Source organism: Pogonomyrmex barbatus, unplaced genomic scaffold, assembly GCF_055798465.1.
Source record: "Pogonomyrmex barbatus isolate J1 unplaced genomic scaffold, ASM5579846v1 scaffold13, whole genome shotgun sequence".
Lineage (NCBI taxonomy): Eukaryota > Metazoa > Arthropoda > Insecta > Hymenoptera > Formicidae > Pogonomyrmex > Pogonomyrmex barbatus.
The window spans coordinates 5,795,502-5,816,605 of record NW_028297109.1 but is presented as its reverse complement, the minus strand read 5'-3'; the positions used below and the strand labels follow the sequence as shown (position 1 = coordinate 5,816,605).

General features: G+C 36.8%; 3 protein-coding genes across 4 annotated transcripts in view; 1 reads left to right on the top strand and 2 right to left on the bottom strand.

Annotated features, from left to right (window-relative positions):
• The window catches only part of dlp (glypican dally-like), a 138,664-nt gene extending 130,347 nt beyond the window's left edge, over positions 1–8,317 (top strand). The window contains exons 4-8 of the mRNA XM_089072389.1: positions 2,693–2,941; positions 3,433–3,601; positions 4,177–4,579; positions 4,757–4,926; positions 5,026–8,317. Coding sequence (XP_088928515.1) covers positions 2,693–2,941; positions 3,433–3,601; positions 4,177–4,579; positions 4,757–4,926; positions 5,026–5,381 — 1,347 coding nt within the window. The 3' untranslated portion in view covers positions 5,382–8,317. The remainder of the gene's footprint in view (positions 1–2,692; positions 2,942–3,432; positions 3,602–4,176; positions 4,580–4,756; positions 4,927–5,025) is intronic.
• Positions 8,318–8,777: 460 nt separating this feature from the next.
• On the bottom strand, positions 8,778–17,251 carry Nab2 (Nuclear polyadenosine RNA-binding 2). Of its 2 annotated transcripts, none has more exons than XM_011643096.3 (7): positions 16,940–17,251; positions 13,669–15,519; positions 13,324–13,489; positions 12,541–12,704; positions 12,083–12,440; positions 11,871–12,003; positions 8,778–11,729 (listed from the first exon to the last, which is right to left on the bottom strand). In XM_011643096.3, the coding sequence occupies exons 1-7, from the start codon at positions 16,976–16,978 to the stop codon at positions 11,498–11,500; spliced, it is 2,943 nt and encodes a 980-aa protein (XP_011641398.2). In that variant the 5' UTR covers positions 16,979–17,251; the 3' UTR covers positions 8,778–11,497. The 2 variants fall into 2 exon arrangements, with proteins under 2 accessions (XP_011641398.2, XP_088928514.1); XM_089072388.1 differs by lacking the exon at positions 16,940–17,251 and adding an exon at positions 16,769–16,894.
• Positions 17,252–18,031: 780 nt separating this feature from the next.
• On the bottom strand, positions 18,032–20,944 carry Ak2 (Adenylate kinase 2). The gene is made up of 4 exons (XM_025218996.2): positions 20,619–20,944; positions 19,894–20,130; positions 19,655–19,822; positions 18,032–19,389 (listed from the first exon to the last, which is right to left on the bottom strand). Exons 1-4 carry the CDS (start codon positions 20,721–20,723, stop codon positions 19,162–19,164), a joined length of 738 nt encoding a protein of 245 aa, XP_025074781.2. The 5' UTR covers positions 20,724–20,944; the 3' UTR covers positions 18,032–19,161.
• Positions 20,945–21,104: the final 160 nt, after the last annotated feature.

The window sequence follows — 21,104 nt, the reverse complement described above, 5'->3', positions numbered from 1 at the left end:
GGTAGATCTGAAAATAATTTTATTGGGCCTTCACACAATTATTAGGTACGACGTTCAAATTGGTTGCTATAACGTCAAAAATTTTTACAATATTATTATTATTATTTGTTTAAGCGTCCTAAATAATAATCTTAATAGCCCAACTAAATTATTTTTAGATCCGCATCTGGCGAAATTTTTTTTAAATTTGCCAGCTGCAAAACTGCTCTCTCGGTGTTTGATAAGCTTTTTACTAGTTTTGTTCTTAAAGTAGATCCCTAGCAAGATGCGAGTTAACCCGCCCCCGTACCAAGCCCTTGAATTCCTCGAGGAGCGTCATTCCGAGCGATCGGGGGATAATCGCGCGACGTGAGCCGATTTTCAGCTCCGCCCTTTAACGCTTTAAACCTCTATTAGGGTCGCGGCGGGAACAACTCCTTGGCCACAATGTCCGGTCCGCGTTCCCGAGACTCGGGAAAGTCAGGAAGAAGGGAGTGGGATCGCGTGCGAAGGCGAGTTTAATCAATGTGCTTTTGACGTCGCCCGACGTCGTCCCGATAAAGGAACCCGCCACCGCCAAAGCGAAAATATCCCTTCTTGCCAGAATGGTCCCTAACGCGTATCCTTCGTGTATCTACCTACCTATCGAAGGGCTTCCGCAATTACACTGCGAATCTATTGAATTTACCAGGAGATCCTCCCCCCTTACTCCTTCCTCTCCTCTCTCACCCTCTCTCCTTCAATCGCGCGCGGCCGCCTCGGACTGCCCCGGGATGGAATTTAATTTTACTTGGAAACACGATCGCGCCTGGTTGTGTTGTTTCGCGTCAGGAAGCGCGTTATTAAGCGGACGAACGGGGAAAGAATCCCCGATGCGAGCGCGAGATGTAAAGTCCCGATTGGCGGCGAGGAAGAGCAGGTTACAAGCCGCTCCCAAGGAATCGAACGCAACGTCGAATACGACGATAGCGAGGTAATTGATGAGAATAAGACGGGTGAAAGTGCGAGGGAAAATGCAGAATTCGGCACTCGTCCAGGAGGTGCCACGAGACGAAAAGGCTCGCCCTTGAAGGGGGCAACGGGATTAAGAATGAATATCGCGTCGCTCCTTCGAACAATTGTCGAACGCAGGGACATCAAGAATGCAAATCGACTATCGGACTACAATCCTGTGTGAGAGATAAAAGAGGCAAAGTGGACTTCCACGCACCCAACTTGCGTCGTGCAGTTGAGAATGACTTCTGGAAGGGACGTAGATGACAAATACATGGTCGTATAATTCGTCACGCGGTGTCAAAAGGAAGAGGGACAGGGGAGGAAGAGGAGGAGGATGTGAGGAGAAGAAGGAAGACGACGATCGAGACGAGACGCTTTGTCGATTGTCATTCAAATCGCCTCTCGAATTATTCACCGGCGCCGTTCGGAACCTGTTCCGCATGCACACGACGGAAGGCGAAGTACCCGGTCGCGTGAATAGCATTATCGTTGTAGCGTTGCTGTCGCTGATAAATTTATCGCGGATATTAATCTATCGCGTTACGCGAATCGCGCCGTTTTCAACGCGCCCGAACGTTCGCGCCCGAGATTCTGAAAGGAAAACGACGCGCGGGCTTTTTGTACATGGAAAAAACGGTTTCCGGTTGAAGTATCTAAAAATTCAGCGAAGTATAGATCTAAAAATAATTTTGATGAAAGCAAAATAATTATGCAGAATTTTTACAATGATGATTATATTGCAAGAATTTTTTATATTCCAATTTAATATATGAAGCCCTATATGAATATTTTGGAAAGCGTGATTGACATCTCATTTCAAAATTTGAGAAATGTATAGATCAGATTAAATATCATGATGATGATGATGACGTTAAAAATATATTTCACGACGAGAATATTTATGTATTAAGTTGATCGAATTTGTTCTTTGTTCTTGTATTAATTACTTCTTTCTTATTCTGTTTTGAAGTTTTTTTAAACTGCTTTGTTCATTAGCATATATATATATATATATATATACAAGATCTCTCTCTCTCTCTCTCTCTCTCTCTATATATATATATATATATATATATATATATATATATATAAAAGATTGAAGTCGTGTTCTTAGCGAGTGCTCTTGTATTCTAATTGCTCCAATAATTGTTGAAAGTCATTAATATTCCATTGAACCTTGAGCTCAGCGTCTTGTCGGCTTTCGATTAATCCAAGTTATGGTTGGGTTCAGTGCAATTTGTTTAAGGTTGCAAGAACTGGTTTCCGAGATAAAGAAATGGTATCTTTTAACTGATCGTTATCGAATTATAATTTACATAATTAATACTTGACAGCAATAATGCAAAATTAAATTTTTATAATGCAAAAGTACAGTTTATAATTTTACATTTTCTTTATGTATTTAACATATTGTTTTTCTCATCGAAAAATTATTTTATTTTAATGGACAATTTTAAATAATTAAAACTAATTTTACAAAAAATATTCATGATATTTACACTAATATTCACATATGCAAATATTTTAAAATATGTGAAAATATATATTATTATAACACATAAGAATTTATGCATTATATAAATATAATATATATTTTCATATATTTTAATGTATAAATATCTGTAATGTGTGTTTTTTTTTTTTATGGGCATCAAATTTATTTATATTGAAGAATTATCATATAATTAAGAATTCTAATGTTATTCGTGCATTTCAGGTAGATCTCAACGATGCCATGGACAATTTCTTCAACACTCTCTACCAAAAGATGTTTACTGTGCTCAATAGTCAGTACAACTTCGACAATAAGTATCTGGAATGCGTAGGCGAACACATGAAAGAGATGCAGCCATTCGGGGATGTACCGCAGAAATTGGGCGTGCAAATTAAACGTTCCTTCGTTGCCACGAGGGCATTCAGCCAAGCCTTAACTGTCGCCGCAAACGTGCTGAAAAGTATGCAATCGGTAAGATAACATATTGTTTGAAAACATGAAAATCTCAAATTGATGCAGTTTGATCTAATAATTACATTGCATAACATCTCATCGATCCTCAAGTAGGTATATATTATATTTATGTAATGAAAATTTAAATCTCAGCTTTAATTAAGAAAAAAACTTAACTGCCCAAATTTTAGAAAAATTTTGAGAGAGAGAGAAGTTCTTCAAAATTGATTTGATATCTTCTTCGTTTATTTTACACTTGTTTAAAAATGTATGAAATTGTAACTTATAAAATATTTAGGAAACAATTACAGAAATTTATAAAATAATTTATAAAAATTTTGCCTTGGTTCTATTTTACTTTTTTTTTTTATTCTATTGCATTTTGATTTTTGTTCATTTTGTTCTGTCCTACTTCGTTAAATTTCACTTTACGTTTATGGCTCTTACGGCCATTATTCCGCAACCGCAACTGCGCACAAATTCTAAAACGAACTCTTTGTTTGTTGTAGTTGAAGCCGTCGGCGGATTGCACAGCTGCCTTGACCAGGATGACAGCTTGTCCGGCCTGCAGCGGTATATCGGACAACGTGCTGGCGTGCAACGATATGTGTGCCAACGTGATGAAGGGTTGCTTGGCGCAACACGCGGCACTCGACACCGACTGGAATCATTACGTCGGTGAGCAATTTCTCCTCCATCTCTCTCTTCCTCTCGCCTGAGTGTCAGCTATTATATTTCGTGAGAACATGGATCATTGACGCGTGCAATCTGGTATACGCGTCAAAAGTCTGCGGAAGCTACGCCGCGTTTTTTTTTCTTTTTTTACAAAAATGATCGCGTTCACGTTACCGTACGTATACAAACACAACGAACCCTTTATTAAAAAAATAAAACAAATATTTTAGAAACTGAGATAATAATAATATACCGATATCAGTACTTTATATTATATTTTTTTACATTTAAAATGTTTTGTATAAAAGTTAAAAAAATATTTCTCGTAAATAATTTTAATTTTATTTTATATTTTTATTTTTCAATTTTATCCAAATTGTTAGATTTCTTTTTCTTATCTATTTCTGCCAATGTAGATTAATTTTAATGTCAATTTATTCTTCATTTTTTCCTAATTTTTAGAAGAAAAATAAAAAGTAAGTGAAATCGAGATTGAATTTAATTCACATTGGTAAAAATGAACATAATTGATAAAATCACGAGTTTTAATTGATTTGCTCTTCGATTTCCAAATACAGAGGCCCTGGATAAACTCGCCGATCGGATGCTCGGCCCATTCAATATCGAAGTGCTGGTGCGTCCAATCAACCTGAAGATCTCGGAAGCGATTATGAATTTCCAAGAGAGCAGCCAAGATGTGTCGCAGCGGGTGTTCACCGGTTGCGGTCGGCCGACTCTGGGTAGACGTAGACGTAGAGATAATCGCGAGTTGGAACTGGAGTCCTTAAACTTCGACCAGGAATCGTTGACGGAGGATCGCGCCTCCACTGTGGCGCTGGACAAACTAGTGAAGGAGATACGCCAGCGGATGCGCGATTTTCGACAATTCTGGATCTATTTGCCTTACCGCATGTGCAATGAGGGTTTGGTTGTGCTGCCAAGTAACACGAAGGAATGTTGGAACGGCACACACGTAGACAAGTAAGAGAAACAACAAGTTTCCGTTATTATAAATAACATTTGTTCATACTCGGTTATCAAAAATTTATTCGCTAAATTAATGATTGAGTTCTCTACAAGTACTAAATGGCGTAACATTAAAGTATGTTGTCTTTGTGTGTTATATGACGTAATAATACGTATGGGTTATTTTTTCAGATATATATATCCGGTATCGTCGAGTGGTGAGTTTCAAGCGATGAATCCGGAAGTACGCAGTACGGGATCGAGGAGTACTATCGTGAGGGATCAAATCTTCATGCTGACCACCATCACGAACAGGTTGAAATTGGCATTCAATGGACAAGATATCGATTGGATCGATACTGGTAATTATTTAGCAGTTATTACAAGCATTATAACAAGCATTATAACATTATAATTATCTCTCTATTTAGATAATAATAATAATCCCTATAATTTCACAGATGAATCGTGGTACGGTTCCGGCAGCGGTTCCGGAGATGGTACATACACCGACGACGAGGACGGTTTCAGGGAGGGATCCGGCTACGAGGGACCACGTACAGAATCGGAGCCTGAACCGCCGAAGCAGCCATCGCCGCCGGTCGTCCACGAGGTCGAGACGCCACCGCGAGTCGATATCGAACCGCATAAGGGCACGGGTGGTACGAGCGGTACGAGCACGAGTAACAACCAAACGATGTCCGTGAGCGGCGGAGAAGAGAGCAGGCCGAAGATGTCGTTGTTCAGGGCGCTGACGACGTACCTGATGCCGATAGTGGTGATGTGGTTCGGCGGTTGCTTCAATGACTTGCTGTGATCGTGTGCATTTTGCGACTCTGAGCGTAGCGTTGTGTAAATATTGCCCGATTGCGAGCCGCGATCTTGATGGGAAAGGAACGAATAAAGAAAGAGAGAGGATTACTAGATAGACTCTGATCGCGTATATCGCGCATCGAATCATTCTGCGAATCTCTCGGGTTCCCGCGGGGATGCTTTGAGAAATCAGCGAGGACATTTTCTGGAACGAAATCCGTTTCAGGACTCGTTAAATTGACTGTGTAATTTAGCGAGTATTGAAGTCGTGTTAATTGATCGACCCAGCGAGTACACACGAATACTCGTGGCCATAGCTTTTCGCTTATCCATAAATAGGGTAAGAGCGAGGAGAACCGTAACGAGAGATTCGTTAAACACGTTGCTATTTGTGAAATGAAAGGTGTCGTAGGTATAAGACGAAAGTGCGGCTTTCACTAAACTGTTACGACAGTAGCTTTCGTCTCGCCAGAAATGAGCTGCGAAAAAAGACATTTGAACTTCGATGTATCGAATGTTATTTAGAACTAAGAATGGCCGCAGAGCTAAACTTCGATGATCTGAAAGCGATTTCCCTTCTCTTTCCACTTTGCTCTCTTGAAACGATCATGCAAGTGTGTATTATTCCTTCATCGCTCGTGGCACGTATGATCATTTCGCAGGGAGATTTTCTTTCGAAATATATAAACGTTATTCCACGAACTTGTAAACAGGCACAAACAGGCACTCGGAGAAAGAGTTTTAACGAGCACTGCATACTACGAATGTAATATTATTATATAATATGCTGTTATGGATCATTGTTTAAGGATCTTTCTGAATTTTAGATGTACCATTAACGTTATATCAGACTCTTACTGCCAATTGCCAAGATTCGAGTGTCTGCATAAATAGATAATCGCCAGTGGTAGGATAAATGCAGTTATTCCAGATCAAGTCCTTCCGAATTTTAGATACGCGGTCGAGCTTATTCTACCGCTCGCGATTAAAAGACAGACAGACTTTAAACAGATAAATTATTAATAATGTGCGCAGGTGCATTATCGAAAGAATGGAAAGATGACTTGTTCCAATTATAGATCGAATCTTTCCAAATTTTAGATGCACTCTCTCATAAGAATATTACTGCCAACTCGAGGATTTTCTAAAACTTTTTTGTTCTTTTTTATCTATTCTATTTTTTTGTCTATTTTATTTGCATATCTGAAGTTATATCATAAAGTTATCCTAGTTCACTTTTTTCCCTTACACGCATCGTTTAATATAAGCGCCACATAAGCATCCAAAGATCAAACGGCGTGATTGTTGCATTGATTAAAAGATAATGTAATTCGTACGTTGACAGTGCGTTGTTAGCAAATGCAAATCCAAAACGATCGTGTGAAAAGAAAGAGAGAGAGAGAGAGATATGTTAATTACATACCCGAAATACGTAAAATGGATCGAACGGAGTATACGAGCAGAAGTGGGATTGAGTATTTATTAAGTGTTCACTCTGAGCAATCCGGAATTTCGATTATGTGAACTCCGGATGCGTGACAGAAGGCACGAACAATCAGAATCCTTGTCTTCGTGACGTTGCACTATCACGAATGGATTTGTTGATTAACCGCGGCCCCGTACATATGCCACGAGTTAATTAAAATCAAGAATTTTAACATGTAATTGACTACGTATTATATACGTTAATCATATTTTACGCGTCAAACGCGATCCATTGATGATTATATTATTATTTTTTGATAGTCATTAGAAGGAATCACAAAGAGCGGCGACGACTCCGTAAGTCCGGACAAGGATTTAACTTGGCTCACTTATATGCGAGATTTATTAACGAATATCAGTGTTCTTCATCGCTCGGTTTCGCCGACAGCGAATACGATCCCTTTGGTGCAACACGTAACGTGATACAATCAAATGGAAATAGCAATTAACGAGTAATAATGGCCTGAAAGGATCTCGAGGGAGTTACGTTATCGTGAAACCGAGCCGTAGCACTGTAACATTAATCTGCGATAGAATTAATAGCATGGAAGACGCGCGAAGAACGTTCGTTGCAACGTAAGATGTAAATAAGGGTATAAGGCGATAAGGATAAGAGAGTGTGATAAGAATGTGACGCTTACACTTTCGGCATTTAAAATGAAACATATGCGTCAGAGACTTCATATGATGAAATAGGGAAAAGAAAAAGTATGGAAAAATTGTCGAAAGTATAATTTACAAAAGGAACGAAATCAATTTTTTCAATTACGAAGAAATGGAACTCCGCGTTTATCGAGCATTATGAGTTATCGAACGAAATAATGGTACAAGTCAGTAGTGTAATTATGCTTAAACTTTAAATTCTTTTTACTAAACTATTTTTTAATTTAGCAAATGATCGCCGAAAATATTACATTAGATTTATTCAAATAGGTTACAATTATTTTTATATAAAATATCAAATTTGTAATCTGTTTTTATGTATTATAGAGAATGGCGTAGAAAAGGTTTTGTGATGATGCAGCTGGATTTCATGTCATATTTAATATTTTGTGTCTCTTAGCACTTCTAGAGGGCCTCTTTCGTTCCGCAAAACTATGACTTATATCATTGTGCTGCCCAATGGCTCGTGTTATCCGCCACTTTGCCGTATCGTTTGCGGAAGAATTATTAATTTGGAGGCGATAGTGTCGAAATTGATGCGAGAGAACGGCGGTCGGAAGCGGATTCCTGTGATAAAATCAAATAGATCGAGCATTATATGACCGCTCTCCGCACATTCGCGCTTTTATGGCTCGCTGTCGAAGGGTGAGATTGATTTCACGCGAGCCCGCGAGGGACATTATTAAAGAAAAAAAATCTAGTGAAATATTAAAATAGTATATTACGGATAAAACTAATTATTTGTAATTATATTATTGTAATATTATTTTTATTATTTTATATATATATATATATATATATATATATGAAATAAAAAATTAATATAAAAAAAAATTGTAACGCTCCGCGGTCGGGAATGTTCTGTGCGTGCATGTGTGTTTTAGAGTTATACGTACAAGACGCAAATCTCGATATCGTGAATTCGTTATTCCCCAGCGATAAACAATGACATTCACATTCATACACATACACATACACGTACACGCAGGCATTTGTAATGTACACATAATTATGATATTTTAATCCTTGCCAAATTATCTCGCGCGCGAAAAATGTGCGCACTTTTATACATATATAGATATATATATATATATATATATTGTGTATGTATGTATGTACGTACCGTATACATGTAACATATTATTCTTTTTTTTCTCTCCTTTTTTTTTATATCTTTCCCATCCTTTTTCTTTGAGCAGACGGAGCGTCGTTCAGTATGATGCAGAGGTGTCGAGGAACAGGAAACAGGGTGTTATCTGCGAGAGTTTTATTAACAATTGACGAGTTTGTAAAACAAAAAAATGAGAGACGAATGAGTGAGGCCTGAACATTTCTCATTTCGAACGACTTCTCTCTCGAAATTTTGAAGCCGCAATTTAAAAAATTCGAATATTCTTGTCCACATTGAAAATCTCGCAGAAGAATCAATCGGGAGTTTAAAAAAAAAAATTAATCTTAATAGGATTGCAGGATGTAATTAATGAATACGTAATTTCGATTCGATTTATAGAAAAAAAAAAAAAACAGTTCGCAGAAATGAATTTCGCTTGTAATTTCACTCACGTATTTCTTTTTGCAACAAATTCTTTTCTATCGAGTTTATTCTCCTCTGAAGAAAATTCCGTTTATCGAAAGTACATTAAAATATTTAAAAAAAAAAAAAAAGAAAAAAAAAGAAATACATTCGCATACGTGCATTATTTTTTTATTTCTCCGTATTCTAGACAAAGCAATCCTCGAATAATAAAGAAAATATATATATTAGTTTAATGTCTCGCACGACGTGCATGAATATCCGGTGCAGAGTCGACATGCGAAAACGAGAATGAGGAGAATGAATTAACGAGTTTTCTAAGTGCCCCATAATACGATACAGAGAGCATATACATAGATTTATACGTATATAAATTAGTGCGGAATTGTATATGGGAATGTATGCGAGTGTACGTATGAATGAAATCGCGCGTGTTGATTTATCGATCTTCTTAGGACATGAGCGAGATGCCGTTTCACAGAATCTAAGCTCCCGCGTCTCATTTCCTCGAACGAACAAAGCGATAATGGTATATAATACGCTAATTATGCCGATTCCAGATTTATTTGAAGGTCAGTTTCAGATGAATAAATAAATCACGCAACTAAACTGCCGGAATACATTTCGATCGATTCCTTCCTTCGGTCGTAATCACGATACTTGAAGCAATATTTAAATTACACGATAATGATCATAAGTTTCTTTCTGTGGTAATACATAATTATTATTTAAATTTATTCTATTTAAATTATATTTAAATTAAAAATTTTTATAGAAAAACACGCTCCGCGATTTCTTTTTTAGAAAGAAAACTTAGGAGGATACGAGAGAATATCTCGAGAACGAAGCTGTATTTTACAGAAATCGTATATTTCTGATAATGACAAGTCTCAATAATATTGTACATCTCATACGCGACCGTTCACTAGTACTAAGTAAATAATGCAGAACTATCTTCTCTTCCTACACGAGAGCCTATACAATTTGTGATAAATTACATAAACGTGATCGAGCATCGAAATACCTGGCCTTTACAAATGCTATCTTCTCGACCGCGGAGGCAGAACCGATGCATGACGTGATAAAATGACACTTTTGCACATACTTGATTAAGTCTCTTAGCGAAGATGTTCAAATTCGCCTATGCATAGATTTTTTTTTCTTTACTCTTTATAAAGAGACTTCTTAGAGAGCCTTTAATTTTAAAACGAGCACATAGAATTAATGCCAATGCGAATAATGCCAATGACGGCTTATATTGCTCTTGACGTGAAATAGCATGGTGGATCCTCCTAATTTCCTCTCCCATTCTTTTCTCAATTTATTTTGAAACAAAGTGTACACTTTGATTTCAAGACTTCAGTGAAAAGAAAGAAGATAATAGAAGCACAGAAAATTTACAAAAAAAAAAAAAATGATTAAAAAGAGCAGACCTAATTATCACTCTTCTGATTATTTATTATATATAAGTAATATATATATATATATATATATATATATATATATATATATAATATATACTAATAATACGCAGACAGAAGCGTACAATGAGCGATATATATTTTCAAACATATCCACATAAATCGAGCTATACGTGATACACATACGTAAATCGAATTGGGTATTGCCTCAGAGAAGGCAATTCTAAAGGAGAACGAGTTTATGATCACCCCAGAGTTAATTACATCGACGTAAGTTAACCATAGCTAACTAAACTAAAAAAATCTTTCCTTTTTCATACATTATAAGTAGAATATATATAATCTAAGAATGGCAGCAAATCGCTCAGTTCGGACTGACAGCACACGCGACCTTAAAATCTAAGGCGATAGATAATCAACAGGGAAGTATATATATATATATATATATATATACATACACACACACACACACATATATATATATATATATACATATATATATATACATATATATATATATATATGTATATATATATATATATACATATATATATATATATACATATATATATATATATATATACACATATATATATATATACATATACATATATGATGTGTGTGTGTGTATATAAATCGGCGATCTAACATCCTAAATTAAATTAAAGCTTTAACAATTATTTTAAACCTGGTTGAATAAAGAGTGAACAATCAATTTTCACTGTTTAAAGCTTTTAAAATTTTTCTCTATCTTGTTGGATTCTTCAATTATTGTGGAGGAAGTGAAGCTGCGATCTGACATAATATCACGATTGTACTGATGAAGCGTTCATTCTCTTTTTCATTAGACGCACTCTTCAATCGCGAAATTAATTTCGCTGCGATGAATTCACGTTAACTCATGTCAACTCTAATTTGTAAAGTACATCTCATCACTGACCTGTACAAAATAATCTTTCGTGAATCACGATTCTGATAGAACGATATACTCAAGTTTGTACATGCGCAAAAATACGCTCAATCCCGTCGGCGCCAAGTGAATTTCGCTCGCTGGCTCGTCGTTTCCGTCGCCGGAGTGGACGTGGCCGGATGGGAATACGGACACGCCGGTTTCGTGCAGAACGGATGATACTTGCACTGCTGAGCGGGATGCGAGAACACGCAGCCCAGCTTCGTGCAAGACAAACCGAATTTGCATTTGGGATGCTTGTAGGCGCACTTGTCACCGAATTTGCATGCCGGAAAGGCACTGCGAAAAAGAAGGTTATTATAAGAAGATTATATCAAGGAAGTTGATTAAGAATTAAAAGAATCACAAATGTTCTGGTTAAAAAATGAATTGTTTACGTTTTGAAATGCAGCACAATAAATCTTTAATTTAGAAAGTTACCTGCACATGACAGGTGGATGAAGGAACGCGCATTTGTTTCCTAATGTACAGTTTGGCCAGTATCTACAATTCTCCCTAGACTTGTCTATAACGGTCGGAACTGTGGTCTCCACCAGCGGTTTTTTATCCGGGACTGAAAAGAATAACACGGTACGTTATAGTGATATATACTTAATATCCAAGACAAACGTGAAAAAAGTGTTGATGCATACGTTTGGCGGTTAATGTCGGTAACGCAGTAGATTTCAGTCGTGTAGGACTCGGAGAGTGAGATCTGTTGTAGATTATAGGGCTCAATTTTCTCCGTTTACGCGGCATGTCGTCAGTCTTATCCACGTTCTCCGTGTTGCAGTTCTCATTGTTCTCCTCTCCACTCGTCTCTTTTGGACTAGCCTCCATATCGTTTTCTGTTTCATCCGTCGTTATTCTAAATGTATTCTTGTTCTGCGCAATGGCTGTCGTTGTCGCTATTGTCGTCGTTGCCGTCGCCATCGTTGTTGTCATCGTCGTCGTCGCCGCCGCCGCCTCGTTATGCGTTGTCAACAGCGCGAGCTCATCATCCTCGTTCACCTGCGAGCATGAGGAGGAACATCGTGCGTCTAGAATGCGCGCGAGGATTAAAATTCGGGGGGGAAAGGAAGGAAATGTTTACAGGTGGTGGAAAAATTACCTCCATTTCCAAGCGCTCCTCATCGTCCTCAGAATTGATCTTCTCTTTCAAGAGATTGTTGTTGTATCCGTTTAGAGTAACTAAGAATTTCTGATTGTCGTCGCTTCTTTGAAACAACGACATCACGACTCCCATATGCTCATCTGTTACAGGTTGAGGTACATCTACGGATTATGCGATAATAAGCGAGAAATTAAAATCCCGAGAGAAGAGATGAAAGAGTTAGTTCCTTTATTGCGAAAGTATTTAATATTGGAATCTTTATTTATATTAAATGTACTTTTATTTATATTTTTCGAAGATGTTTATTAGAAGTTGAATAATTATTACTTCATAGTTTTCTACGTGAGAGCGATTGATTTGTCAGTGGTCCTGAGTTCGATTGCAACCTATGTACTTATATCTCGTTATAAATATACGCATGTAAAATGTATATATTTAAATAACAAATTCGCAGAGGTTTCAATTCTTATTCAGAAATACCTTTCAGGAATAATGAGACGGATAAAAAGAATAAATTAGAACAAAACAAAAATCGGACATTTAACGTTGATCTTATTGACACTATTGTAATTATTGACTTGAATTATTGCTTTTCGGTTTAATTTTATTATTGATAAATACTACATTGTATGTAATTGTATTGAGTGTTATTAAGAGTACAAATGCAAATATATAAATAAAGGTTCCAGCATGAAAATGTCGAAAAGTAGAATAGGCATAGATCTCATAACTCTTTCAAATTCTGATACGAAAACACGTTTCCGCAAAAGTTAGACTTACAAGGCTCATGCTCGACGTCGTCCATATCCAGACTGTCTACCGTGTTTAATTCGACCTGAATCTTTTCCATGACCAGTCTCTTACTAGAATTAAAATGTACCGACAAGTTTTGACTTACATCACGAGCCGGGGCAGGTTTAAGACGCTTTACGACCGGCTTCTTGTCCTAACAAAATTGAGCCTTCGATGAAAAAAACATTTTTTTTTTCCTCTTTGACGTTTAACATTTTTCCAGAAACATATCGTAGACATTAAGAGCATCGATATTTACCATCCTCGGTGTACAAGGTACAGAGAATCGATTTGCTTGATTTAGACGATTTACAATGTGTCAGTGAAACTTACGAAAAGAGACGGTTCCGGATTCTTCTGCGTGACAACCGACTGATTCGCCTCCGCGACTGCTCGCAACAAGAGTGATTGTGTGGCACGCTTTTGTGTCGGTTGCAGCGGCTTCAAAGGTCTCGGCGTGACGATCACTTTGCTTGGCAACTTAATGTCTTCGGTGTTCTCATCTATATCGCTGGACATCCCTCTGTCCACTTTATCTAATTGCGATTTCGTGCCTGCGTGTCCCGAATAGCCAGTACTTTGAATTGCGAGTGGAATCACTTTCGTGCGTTTCCTCTCTGTCTTCGCGCCGGCAGAGATCGTGAATCTGTTCACGGCAACTATGTGCGACTTCACAGGTCCGAGCGACTGCTCATCGTTGTCCACCTCATCCTCGTCCTCCTCCACTTTCTTTTCTCTCACATCTTCCTCGACATCGGGGTTTAAAGAGATCAGAGACTCCTCGTCCTTATTGCGAGGTTGTCTCTGCTTATGCACCGGTCTGAAATTATTCCTCAATGGACCAAGTCTGTCTTTGATGTTCTTATTGTTGTTTCCGACTTGCTCTGAATTCTTCAGATTATTCCTCCGGATTTCAGAATAGTTCGTTGGCTCTTGCAACTTGGCAGATTGTCTTTGCGCTTTATTATTGGTACCCACGATACCTAAACGATCCTTAATAGTGCTCGTAGACTTTTTCACATTATTTTCTATTTTCGTACCCGAATTCGGGATCCTCTCTCTGGACTCCACGTTCTTGTTTAGTCTTTCGTTCTTGTTGCTCTCTATCCGAGTTCTCACGTCGTTGACTTTGCTCGGTGCCTCATGATGTCGTGACGAATCGCCGTCACGATTCCGCCTGGAACTTCGGTCATCCACCTCGAAGTTTCTGCCTTTCCCACTGCGTCCGTTGTCGTAACGATGCGGCTTCTCGAAACGCTTCTCCGACGGACGATAGCGATCATTGCCCTCCTTTTCCCTGTAAATTTCGAATTTCTTCCGCGATGACGCTACGCCGAGCCGATTTTTCACTGATACAACTGACGTTATCTTTGGTTTATTCACGCAAGATTTCAACTTTCTCGAAGCCGTATCTGGAGAAAATAACGATGCATTTATATCCTCTTTATCTTCCTCGGACGTTTTCGGCCGCTTCGCCTCGCTGCTTCTCTTCTCCGTGCTCTCTTGACGGTAATTCGACTCCAGTGATCTTTTCAGGCTTTTATCTATTGCCTCACTCGCTTTCTGATCGCGATGCGAATCTGCGATTTTCACAGCGGAATTCTCCAGCGTAACTGTCTCCTTCGCCGTGCTCTCATCACGCCCGGAATTCTGCTGCGGTCTCCTTGTGGAAACAGAATCCTGATAGGATCCACTATGAATTGACAATGTTTCATCTGTTCTGCTCTTATTATGTACACCCTTCACATTTTTCTCTACGCTCTTGCTGTAATTCTGTTCCAGATTTTGATTAGGTACAGATGACTTTGTCATCTGTTGTTTCTGCACCGGTTGCTGCTTGTCGCTTTTCGCATTTTTATCCAAAGACTGTTCCACCGTCTGATCTTCTAAAAACGAAGTCGTGGACACCTTCCTTTTCTTCCTCTCCTCCTCTTGTTTTACCACCACAGTAGGCACGAACTCACGAGATGATTTCTTCTTGGTCACAGTGACTTTCTGTAGCTTTTTCAGTACTTGATCGTGAAGCCAATCCACGAATACGGTCGTGCAATCTTCCAGGAACAAATTTAGGTCGTCGTGCATCTGCTGGCGGGATTTCTTATTGACCACCATTACCAGTATGTAATCAGGCAGTTCTTCGTCATAACGGACTCCCAATTCCATAAGCTTGGCGCGAATAGCGCTCTGAAAAATTAAAGTAAAATTTGTTTTGAACTGAAAACTATGATACATTTGTTCCCTACAAACTATGTTCAACTATGCATAGCTAAGATGAAGAATAAATTAAAAAATCAGACAATTTATTGTATATCTTACATAAATTGTTTTAATAAGATTTTATTTAATATTTGCACATTTTAATTTAATATTTGTAAATTTCTTATCTTTTATACCAGTACTTTTCGGATTTTTTTGAGTCACAATCCTTTTAAAAATAAAAAACATAAAATGCAAATACTCCTTTCATTTTCAGCTTTAAAATTGAATAAAATTTAATTATTTAATATTTTATTTATTATAATTTAGAATGTATACCAAGAAAAATTATTTAAGAGAAATGAATCTAAAGATTATTTGTTTTTTTCTAATAAAATTAAATAATTATAAATCTTATCGATATATTTTAACACAAAGTAGGAGTCAAATATAATATAAATAAAATTTTTAGAGACTATTCACAACCTCTTTGAAATAACTCTATGACCTTTTCACTTTGAAGAATATTGCTTTATGCATTTCCTGTCTAACCCATAGGTTGATCTCTGCCAATGACTGAGCATATAATGTTATTTTGTTGAGTTTGCACATATTCCTTTCTATTATTGAACACATTCTCAATTTATATATATTAAATGTTTAAAAAATTTATTGAATTTTTATATATATACAAATTCAATAAGCAATTTTATTATATATATAAATTCAAAGAATAATTATCAGATACTAAAGTTCAATCATAAAAATGATAAAAAATGCCTACATGTTTCTTGTGTCATGTTTCATGTTTAAATAATTCAGAGGTTCAAAGACCTAAATAGCTATTCAACGAACCTACATTTATTGACTTTGTATATCCTTGATCAATTGATTTCAATGTAAATAATCCTATCCATCACATTTCTTTCTTATGTCCATTTCTATCCATGTGGATCAACATAATCTCGGATTAACTTACTTTTTACCTCCATTTATTTCTAGAAATCTAGATTAACTAAATCAAGATTAATCTACATTGATAAAAACTGACAGAAAAAAAAGCATACAGTTGCTTTTAATGTCCATCTCTACTAACGTAATTAATTTCAAAGATACTTTTCTATTTTCTTCTTCCAGGAAGAAGACAGAAATGTCCAACTTCTATATTATATAGACTTCTGTGTGAGAGATACAGATCAAAGTGAATAAAAGTAAATAAATAAATTTAGTCACGAACGTTCCGAATTTTCCGAGTAGCAGATTCACAACGTACGACAGCCTTCACGTCTGTCCAAGGAAGGTCTGTTCTGCGATTACATAATAATCAGAACGTCGATGGGATTAAACATCACGCCTGGATCTTCCTGACGGACATCGTCAGGACACGCGTTCGACGACGCGGACTCACCCGAAGCTGATTCGTGACCTCGATGCCACGCGTGTCCATGATCGCGCGATGATCGTCGTCGGGTCTCCACCAGCTCGAGCGTGAATCAACGTCGTTAACAACGTCGTTATTGTTGTTGTTGTTATTGTCGTTCTCGTCGTATCGGCGACCAGCCGAGTTGATAACCGATGCAATCGCGAGTCGGCGTATCACGGAATGAAAACATTCTCCGCCATGACGACAGACGGAACGTCTCGTTTTCACGGCGCACGAAACGAAGCTAGATGCGCGAACGACGTCGAGCCGAGTGGCTCCGCCTGCGTGATTCCAACCAGCGTGATGATGACAGTTTTTTCGACGTGATCACCATCGCCGCTAATCGCCATCCGGTTGCGATTCGAAATGGGTCATAAATCCGATTTCATTTAATCGATAATTATCAAATGTTCGTATCAGAGTAGAGTTATAAATATTTTAAAGACACAAAAAAAGATTAGATACGAACTGTGTTAAAAATTTAGCTTTAGACAAAATTTTTTTTTTTTTTAATTTAGATGAAAATATGAAAAAAATAATGCATTAAATATGTATTGGTTAACCGGACTGAAGCAAGTTGCACTTTCAAATTTCGATTTGGAGGTCAATGGAGGGAGATCCGGGGGAAATAGTGATATTCGAAAGAGCGCGAAATTTGAATTGGATTTAGACCGCGTCTTTTCTCGAAATATTTTTTCATTCTCTGTAAGATATAGATATATATAGATATGTTCCAAAATTCCCTTAAATCTGTTTCTGTTAATGCAGATTAATTTTAATTTTATTAAGAATTGTTAAGATTAAATTAAATTAGAAGTTATTTAAAATGTGAGTATAATTGTATGTGCATTATATATGTAACAATACATATTACGTATAAAAATATGTTATATTAATGTATCTTTTTGTTTTCAATCGTTTCTTAATTGATTTCTTAAAAGTCTCTAAAAAGTGATTAAAACTTAATAATCATGAAAATTATATTAAGATATTGTTTAAAAATTTCTATATGTTCTCTTATTCTACAAAATTAATTATTTATATAACTAAAATTACTATAAATATAATTACAATATAAATATTTCACAAGTGATTTATTCTTGTACAGATTTACAGTTGTCTCTTCTCTCTGAAAATATTGGGATTTCAAGTTGTACATACATACATTGGATAACGTTGTATCCGAAAAAATATGTATATCTGATCTCTTTGTCTCTATGTAAAATAGGTCTTTGATCTGCATCGCACTTCGTTCGTATTCTTGTAAAATCATATTTCTGAAAAGCGACGTAATGTCACAATGTTTTTTTTTTTGTATTTATACAGTCATATTAGCATCTTTGATGCCCATTCTTTTCAGCGACGTGATCGAAGAAGCGTAATATATATTTGTAGGTCCGCATACAAATCCCACGTTGAGTGTGGCAGTTAGATGTTACTATCATTAGAGAGAATTATAATGATTCAAAATTGTAATCAATTTTGAAATGATTCGATTTTTATATACAACTGTCCAGCAGAAAATACTAACAAAATTCAATATTATGAAGAATAAAAATCAAGACAGATCATGGTTAACTGTAAAAGTAATATGTCAAAATTCGAAAAATGTGCGCATTCATAAATAAAGTGCGTAATTGTCATGCTCATTCTCTCTATTCTTTTAATTCGATAAAAGAAAACAAAAATCTGTCGAGAAACATAAAAAAAGTGTCTTATTAAATGTGCTCTGATATAAAGACAATATCGCGCAAGAAAAATATAGTAACAAATTGAAATTTTTTAGCCACTATGAACAAACGTGTCCGTTTCCCTATTAAACTAACATATAATAGGCATTATATATTTTACATGTGTTGTTTGACGCATCGATAGATCATGTGCACTTGACCCACAATTGTAGCACCTCATCCTTTCTAAAATATAGTTTCATAAATCTTATGAAATACTGCTACCTGTCTTTGTTTCACATATTGCCACGTATCTTTTACAGTGATCCTTGTAAACGTTCATGTTACTGAGATTATATAAAGACTCAAATTAGATTTAACTCTCGTTAGACAAGCATTAGACAACTAAATTGTTATTTTGATACTGTTAATATGTTTACAATTATCTCTGTAAGTATTACCTTCGAAAAGAGCGAAATGCTAAAGGAATTCTAAAAAACAAGAGACATCTCGGGAAGTACTTCTAACGGCAGTGTTCTAGAAAAATCTGCTGAAGAAGCCCTTTTTCTTAGTGGATCTCAGGAAGATCTGATCAATATCCTTAAAGACTTTCTCGGCGGATTGGGCAGCATTGACATAGTAATGAATCCCTTGCAGAGCATAGTAGTCGACGAGCGGTGCAGTTTGCGTGTGATATGTGGCCAATCGTTTCTTCAAAGCTTCCTCATTGTCGTCAGATCTCTTTATCAAAGATTCTCCAGTGATCTATCAAGATGAAAAGCAACATTTCAATGTTTCAGACTTCAAAATTTATTTCGTTATATATCTTTTGCATGTGCTCTTTTAAAAACACGCCTGCTGTTATCTCCAGTAGAGATACATTATCAAAGTTATATACATAAGGATCAATATGTTGGAAAATTTATCTTTTATCAGCATTTTATGAATGCAGTCGATTTGTATTAGGTAAAAAAAGAACTATTTTTACTTAAAAAGTCACACTTTTTTAACAAGATTTTTTGTTACTCACATCATCCTTCATAGAAACTTTTGGGGGAGCAAACTCTTCATGATAACATCTACCACTAGCCGGGTGTATCAGCCTGCCTGTAATTCTCTTGATCAATAATTTGTCCTCAATACCGAACTCTATCACTGCATCAAGCTTCATTTTCCTCTTATTCAGCATTTCATCAAGCTGTATAATAAAAGAATGGTCAGACCCAGAGATTTAGAATATGATTTCTTTTCTTTTATTTTGTTATTTACCTTTTCTGCTTGAGGTACACTCCTGGGAAAGCCATCTAGCAAGAAGCCACGCTTGCATTCGGGCTTTTCCAAATTGCTCTCAATCATGCTGACTACCAAGTCATCGTTGACTAATTTACCTTCATCCATTATTTTCTTAATCTGAGTGCCAAGGGCAGAACCAGAGCTTACCTCAGCTCTCAACATATCACCCGTGGACAAATGACATACACAGTATCTGTCTTTGAATAGTGGTGCCTAAAACAAACACCATTTACTTTAATATAAGTGTGATTAAACATGACTATGAACTTTGAAACACTTTTCTATTTTTAAAGTGGTTAAAAATTAGTAGAAGATTAAGCATGATTATAAGTTTCAGAATACAATTTTAGATATTCTCGATTTATTAATCGAAGATTAATGTAAGATTATATAATTTATATTGCCATTATAATTTAATTTGCGATATAAAAATATTTAAAAAAAGATAAAGTTATAAAATATTATTAATGATAAAACTGCAAAATGTGACATTTTTCGCTCGCTTATAAAATCTAATTACAAAGACAGAAATTTATTGATATCCTTGAACAGATTGGTACCAAGTAACGCAATCATCCTTCCTCGTTTCACGCGATCAATTATATCACGTGCGAGTCATTGCCAGATCAAAGAGCGACGGGATGGCCAAGGTTGAAAAATAACGAGACGTGATATTTTTTAAGCGCGAAAAGGATATATACCTGAGTTCCTTTGCCACTACCGGGTGGTCCCAAAAGAACAGCATTGACCCCGCTCGTCGGTGTCTCGAGCTTCTCCTTCGGTATTGCGTCCGTTTTCGGCGACATGTTTCACGGTGCCCGGTCAACGGGAACGAGGATGAGACGAAAACTCGCGGAGAATATCACAATTCGTCAAGTAAGCCGGGTCGACGACACCGCGCTGTATCGCCTCACCACAAGTAATAATCGCGCGCGGCGGTCCGCCGGAACATCCTTTCGAAGCGTGAGAGTGTATGTGCACGCGCGTGAGATGCGTGCGTAAGCAAATCGGCGGTCGGTGAATTTGGCCTTTGACTGAGACATGGCACCTCATCTATCGACCACCGCGAGAAATACATTTTATTCGCGGGATACCGATCGCGCCACATCGCGGGAAACATCGCGAGGAAAATAAGGTAATGGGAAAATTTATTTACATTTGATATAATTATAATCAAATATCCAGAT

Coding starts and splice junctions, on each gene's coding strand:
- Ak2 (XM_025218996.2), bottom strand. CDS start 20,723: ATGTCGCCGAAAACGGACGCAATACCGAAGGAGAAGCTCGAGACACCG. Junction 19,823..19,893: donor GTGTACCTCAAGCAGAAAAG/GTAAATAACAAA, acceptor TTTATTATACAG/CTTGATGAAATGCTGAATAA. Junction 19,390..19,654: donor AAGTTTCTATGAAGGATGAT/GTGAGTAACAAA, acceptor TCATCTTGATAG/ATCACTGGAGAATCTTTGAT.
- Nab2 (XM_011643096.3), bottom strand. CDS start 16,978: ATGGACACGCGTGGCATCGAGGTCACGAATCAGCTTCGG. Junction 12,004..12,082: donor ACCGACATTAACCGCCAAAC/GTATGCATCAAC, acceptor TATTCTTTTCAG/TCCCGGATAAAAAACCGCTG. Junction 11,730..11,870: donor CATCCACCTGTCATGTGCAG/GTAACTTTCTAA, acceptor TCTTTTTCGCAG/TGCCTTTCCGGCATGCAAAT.